A 7,470-nucleotide genomic window follows, 5' to 3' on the forward strand; every position below is an offset into this window, starting at 1 on the left:
AATAGACAAATAACAAAAAATATGAACAAACTTTTAGAAATACATGTTTTGCCGTAAACTGAATGAGGTTAATAACTCAAATGAACCTGTAAAATATGTTTATGCGAATTCATTGATTCTTCGCAACTTTCCTCTATATTATATTTGTACTTTAGCTGTTTGCTTTTACCCGGAAGTTGGGTATAAGATCCATCTAATTAAAATGTAGGTCATTCTCACTACATTATATGAAGATCTAACAAGATCCCATACGGGGTCACGTTCTGATGTCCTTTGTGATGTTTGTATTTCAATTTCAGGGCGAATTGTTAATTTTGCGACGTCATCGAAACAAACCATTTCGTCACAGCATGCATATGAAGCAAATCATTTCTGTACAGCATGTCTATATTGCTTTGTAGGACGAAATGACTTGAAACAAATTAACAGATTATGCAAGCTATTTTTTTTTTTTTTTATGGAACTATTCTATTATTTTTTATGATATTTTCGTCAGTAACGCAAATATGATATATGAATAAATATCCAAGGGAAAGGCTCATTGCGTACAAATTTTAACCTATTTTATTAACACACATCTAATCAATAGGCCCTAAGGCCAGGTACAGTGTATAACGTTTATATGCGAGTCCCTTAAAATTTCCATCCTGGCAGAGATGTATTGTAAGTCGTGTTATGAATAAATTTCTAGGTGAAAGGCGCATTGCGTTCAAATTTCGACCTATTTGATTGACAAAATTCTAGTCAATATGCTTTAATGCCAGGTACAGCGACTATGGGAGTTCATAAAAATTTCCATCCAGGCAGAAGTACACTGTAATTCGCGTTATAAATGTTTTACATACATATGTACTGCGAGATTTGTTTACATTGATTATTTCAAATATTGTATATACTAGGTTGTTCTTGTTATTTTTTTTATCTTTTAATTGGAAGCAAACTTCAATAATTAGTATTTGACACACTAATATTCGTATTGGCATTAGACAGTATTTGAATGAACGTTTTTGACAGGTCCTTTCAGAAAGTATGACATATCGGGCTACCAGGCTGTTCTCGAATCACGATGGAAGGAGTATGGACCTGTCGTGAAGGAAACTATCGGGAGAAATACGACAGTCAGGTTATTTGACCCCGACGATGTTCAGACTGTTTATAAACATGAAGGGGTATGGCCAAAAATCATCCCAATCCTAGAGAGTTCCATGAAGTACAGGGAATCACGTGACATGTCCCCAGGGCTGGGTAATATGTAAGTATATCAATTGAAGCATTCAAAAAGTATGCTGGGTTTTTAACCAGCACTATGCATTGTGTTAAATTATAAATGTACATAATGAAACGCTGACTTGGTGTAGTGGTTGAATTTTTTTTTCTGTCAATGCGATTATTTGCCATAGTCGGTGTCGTGAGTTCCTCGCCTGGTCAGGGAACGAGTCATAAATTGTCTTCTTTATTTATTTGTGTAACTATATACAATTACCACAACAATATTTTATATTTTAGTTTCATGATTTATTGGTACTGTGTTGAATAATGCATAGTAGATATTCAATAGTATCAATATATTACTATACTCTGCTAAATGTATCTCGCCGTAAAACATCTTCTTGGTTTTCTTGTTGTTGTTTTGTTTTTGTTATTTTTTTAAATAAACTACATGTACGCCGATAACATGTTACTGGAACGGAAATTCAAGTCGCTCCGTCACACAATAAATACATCGGTGCCAATATATCTTCAAACTCCTGCTATTGATTGTGGTATGTATTCAAGCGCCTTGGTGACTATACTGCGTACTGATAAACAACAAAAGATAACTTTCGTATCATAAAAGCAAATAAAAGTACACAAAAATGTATACCTTTACATAATATAATGATATATGTATATCATGTATATCACATTGTTGTACAATAGAAATGGAGAGGAGTGGAGTACAATGAGGAAAGCTATTCAGTCCATAATGCTTCGTCCCCAGGAGGTAGCTAAATTTCTTCCAGTTGTGAACGAGGTAGCCGATGACGTCATAGAAGAAATAGAACACATGAAGGACACCGAAGGAAACATCGTTAATTTCAATGACACCATGGGACGGTGGAATATGGAAAGTAAGAGGACGACTTCTTTCGTATATATTTGCCTATATATGATATATTATAACTATCAGAACTTTTAACTTTGCAATTTATTGATTCTGATGGAAACTACCACTCAGATGAAATGTATACGGTGGGCCTTTTTATAAAAGATGCATATGCTCCCAATTTAACGAAATATTGCAAACAGGTTGCTTTTTGTGGATTCTTAGATCGGCAATAATCGTATCGACTATTCATTGACTATAAAAAAACATTATGATGACAAATCATCAGACAAAAATATTGTATTCAACAAGACCGCCTAGGTGATAGGCAGGTTTGTTACCAACATGTCACCCGACTTCACCTTTTTGGACTAATAATCAGTAATATATTTCATATCAGTTTTCATTACGTAATATAATAGTTTTTTTTTTGTGTTTTCTTTTTTCAGCTGCGGGTATGATTTGCTTTGACAAGAGGCTTGGTGCATTGAAAGAAGGACCTGACTCACATTCCCAGAGAATGATACAAGCAAACTATGATATATTTGACCTATCAACGAAAATGATGTTTACTCCTCCTTGGAAACACATAACATATTCAAGACTATCGAAAAGGCATTTCGAAGCAGAAGACTATTTCTACAGGTAACTTTTGGCTGAGTAATCATGATTTTTCTTTTGAAAATTGATGGTGGCATTAAGTGTGTCTCGTCAAATGTCATTCATAATCCAAACGCAATAAAATGCAGCCAGTTTATAGTTTTATTTCTGTTTCTGCTAGATATGTCTACAGATTTTGACACATAACTGGTCCTTGTTTAAATGTAAATAAGCCGGAGCTAGTTTCATCAATATTTCTTAACTTAAAATAATCTATAGGAAAAGCATTACCAGATTAAAGAATGATTTCGTAAATAAGATTTTTCCTTAAATCCTGCTATACTTGTTTAAATGTTTCATGTTAAGGAAATTTATTAAGCTAAGGAATGTTGATTAAACCGGAACCGTGATTCGACATAGATTTACATAGCAGAGATTTTCGCTGAATTCCAATATTCTTTCAAATTACATTGTCTCATCATTGATATTGCCTTTTAAAGATTTTTCATGGGAATTAATAGCCGTTTGGAAGTTTGCCCTTGTGTGTTACATATTTAGTCATTGTACGGTTTTTCCTACAGAAATAGTCAGCATCTTGTCAACACCACGGTGTCGCACATAAAGAGTCGCATAGAAAAGGGTGAACTAAAGGAAGGCCAGTTTCACTTCGTTTCGCACCTGCTATCCAACACAAACCTCAACTTCAAGGATCTCAGCATCACTGTGCTGACCCTTTTTGCTGACGGGCTCAATGCAGTACGTTACCTTAGCATAATATAATTTTATTTTTTATACCATCTTATGTAAAATAACGGGTTTTTGCAAAGATTTCCCCTATAGGATTTGACATACTGTATTCAAATATATAAGATGCATAATATGCAAGATCACTTTTGAAATTTTGTTTTTGTTTGGTTATACATTTTTAAGATGGTGTTTGTTATGAACATGGATAAAACACTACCATATATATCAGGCGTTTTCCAGAATATAGAATCTACAAAATATAATTTCATGTAATCATATTTCAAATAATCATAAGTGCTTTATTCAGAGAGGATATCTTAAAGAACATTAATATAATGTTTGTGAATAATGGTAAAGTATGTTCTATATTAAACATTAGCGACTGACAAATCCCTTCTAAATGATGATGGCGTCGTGATTTAATTACGGTAAATGTTGCATGGATAATACATACTATTGTGATGTACTGTGCTGGGTGATTTTTTTTTTTTTTTTTTTTTTTTAGACAGTACCAACGTTCCTTCTGGCATTGTACTGTCTTGCAAAAAACCCACAGATTCAGGAAAAGGCATTCAAAGAGCTACAGCAAAATACATCTGAGGGCATAACTGTTGATTGTTTGCAAAAAATGTCCTATTTGAAAGCTTGCTTTAAGGAATCATACAGGTAAATACACAGCTTGATTATTACAGCTACACTTTATGTAAGAGATACTATTCTGGTACTGTTGTTCGTCACTAATTCATAGCTTTGAAATAACACATTAGTCTTTGAGAGATAAATCACGTTGATGTATGTATTGCTATTTTAAGCAAGCCACTGTTTCATTTTATTTTTATTCGGTATGAAAGGTTATTATTTGCTAACATCGCTTCCATTAATACTTATTATGATATTCAATAATACTTTTACTGTTTTCTAAATGCTCACTTCTGATCTCCTACCATCGGAAAGGCATAAAATATATCATGTACACTTTAATTTTAAAAGAGCAAAACAAACTATACAAGTTTAAAACAATCACTCTTGTTTGTCCGGATCGAATTTAGGAGGTTTTCTATAGACACAGCAAATACCGTTAACGGAGTGAAATTTTCTCTGTTTAAGTTATCAGTCTGCATTATTCTTGTCACGCAGATAAATTATGCAAAAATACAAATATAAAAAATAAACATAAGCTTATTACTATAGTGAGTTTCTTTGGGGGGAAACTACAGAAATTGATTACTCTGGAGTTAATTGGCAGTGAATGAGCTTTTGTCCCTTTTTGTAATCCATTTGGTTGTAATTTGGTGAGTTTATTAACCTTAACTAATATGTTTGTTGTGTTACTGGCTTTATATTTTCCAGTTACTTGTTATCGAAGTAAAATCACTCAAGATTTATATCAGTGCATTACGATCTTTTGTTGGCTACAGATTTTACCCACTGAACCTCGATACAAAAAGGGTTTTAAATCACGATATCGCTGTGGAAGGATACCAGATACCGGCCGGGGTGAGTTCTTTATTATCAGTGTTTTCTTGTTATATAATCCATGTGATTCCTTCAAAACAATAGCATTCTGTGAAAATAATACTTAAATTTAACGAAATTCTAAAATGAAACAATATTGCGAAAATGTTGATTTTTTTTAGATTTATATATCTGCAATACTGTTTCGAGTATTGATAGAGTATAAAAAGCATTATGATAACAAGTTGTCAGGTAAACATGAGATATTCAACTGTTTCAAATATACCAGCGAAAAAAAAAGAAAAGAACAAAAATGTTTATATTCGATAGTAAAAGTTTTGCATGATTCTTTGATGATTTGTTCATGGTGTGCGTTTCTCGATTATAGCATGATTGGTGAATACATTATGATGACTATGTTGAGCGTTATATGGGACGTTGACGCGCTGCCTATCTTTACTGTCTAGCTTGTCTCAGAAATGTTCGATTGGTGACATATCTGGTTTAATTGGTGACCAATCACTGAAACGCTGTTTTCCTGCTGCAACATAAGGTTACGTTGATGGATAAGAGTAAACAATTGTGGTCTCAAGACCTGATCCCGATATCTAACTGCTGTAAGGTTATCATGGATAACCATGAGAGGTGTTGTCACGCCTTGAGATATGTCTGCTCATTCCATAACAGACCTTCCACCGAATATTTCGCTTTTCATTACGTAAGCGTCAGAATATCGCTCACCACGACGTCAATAGTCACGTTGTCGTCCATCTGACCTGTAAAGCCAGACTTGTCAGTGAACAATACACGTATCTAATGGGCCAAACGAAAACGACGAGGTACATTTCCAAGCAATCACTGCATTCGACGTTGACGTCCCCTCTGCGTTAATGGCGTCATTGCCTTACATGCAACCCCTGCAACCAATTCATAACCGTTCACGGGCCGACCATGAGTGCTAACAACTTGACTTGCCGTCTCCGTTTCTCTCTGTGTCTGTGAGACGTATACCTATATCTTGACGTCGTGACGTAATGCGCAGTCTTCCATTGCTATCTCATGTACACCATATTGCTGAGCTAGATGACGTTACGAATGCCCTGCATTATCAAACCTTATCCCTGTCAACTCTATGGCGACATTTCACATAGAAAGAAATGTTGTGTAACTGATCTGTACTGTTCAAATGTTCGATTTGTAATTATTTACCAGCATATCAGAGTATCCGGCGTCGAGCAGGGTCGGGGTCGACTGCATTGCTTTGCTTTGTCTTTTACACAATAATTTAGGGCAGGGCATCTATTTCAGATATATTTAGACAGGAATACATAGAATGATTGTAACAAACCCACATAATTTAAAGGCACCTTTATCAGTAATAATGGAATTGTAGCTCTACTCTTCATTAATAATGCTTTGTTCATATTGAATTAAACCTTTGAATAATTGTCATTATTTTATTCACAGACTGTCATAGAAATCTGTTCCTTCGTGCAACAAATGTCTTCACAATATTTTGACAATCCGACAGAATTTCAACCAGATCGATGGATACGTGGAAGCAGACACTTCAAGAATCATCATCCATTCATTCTTATTCCTTTCAGCCATGGTCCGAGAATGTGCATTGGTAAGGTTACCAAATCGTTATTATTGGATTAAGTGTATTTATTGATCGCTAATATTCTGACAGTAAAATGATGTCATGATTCGTGCAGTCAACCACAAAACGACGTTAAATAAAGATTGAAATGAAACATAAAATATTTCCGTTTATATTATTTCTTTAAATCATCAATACTGGGTGTCTTCGGTAGTATGCTCCAGTGAGGTAGCACTATAAATCGGCAAAAGTTCCGGCCTATTACAAGGAGACTTAACACGAACATACTGCAGCCTCCCAAAACACACATACGCACTCACCACACACATGCATGTTGCACGCACGGGAGGCCGTCCTTAAATGACCTTAGCTGTTAATAGGACGTTAAGCAAAATAAACCAAACCAATCAATACCGTAATAGTATCAATAAGGAAACAGAGACGTCTGCATTAAAGTCATATTCCGTATAATTGTTATAAATGTCACAGTATGAGAAATGTAAACACCAACTACATCATACTGTTTTTATTTGTAATACTTTTAATATATGAAATACTTACAGGTCGACGAATAGCTGAACAAGACATGTACGTGATGATGGCTAAGCTGCTGAAGAAGTACAAAGTCGCTACGCCAATGGAGGATTTAGGGTTAAAATATCAAATCATTCAAACGCTTGACAGACCGGTGACGTTCACATTTGAGAAACGCAGATAGAGGCAGCGACGAGGACAGAGTATTGTACTTTGTACCATGTGCATTTGTGTTCATACATCGATTCGAAAGAACTATCATACGCAAAAACAGCAATTCTATCTATGTAAATAAGCCAGGCACGACATATGTAAATTATCAGATTGTCGTTATATTGTACGTCAGTGTGGAATAAAAATATTTGACGTCATTACACTGATAGTCCTTTATAATACCAGTTGTATAGCCCTATAAATTTAATCAATAAATATGTGCATGCATATT

General features: G+C 34.6%; 1 protein-coding gene across 1 annotated transcript; it reads left to right on the plus strand.

Annotated features, from left to right (window-relative positions):
- Positions 1 to 775: 775 nt before the first annotated feature.
- LOC117340692 (probable cytochrome P450 CYP44) lies at positions 776 to 7,265 on the plus strand. Its single transcript, XM_033902456.1, has 9 exons — positions 776 to 809; positions 1,015 to 1,252; positions 1,921 to 2,111; positions 2,536 to 2,731; positions 3,268 to 3,442; positions 3,939 to 4,099; positions 4,852 to 4,930; positions 6,356 to 6,518; positions 7,055 to 7,265. The coding sequence occupies exons 1-9, from the start codon at positions 776 to 778 to the stop codon at positions 7,207 to 7,209; spliced, it is 1,392 nt and encodes a 463-aa protein (XP_033758347.1). The 3' UTR covers positions 7,210 to 7,265.
- Positions 7,266 to 7,470: the final 205 nt, after the last annotated feature.

Source organism: Pecten maximus, chromosome 13 (genome assembly GCF_902652985.1).
Source record: "Pecten maximus chromosome 13, xPecMax1.1, whole genome shotgun sequence".
Lineage (NCBI taxonomy): Eukaryota > Metazoa > Mollusca > Bivalvia > Pectinida > Pectinidae > Pecten > Pecten maximus.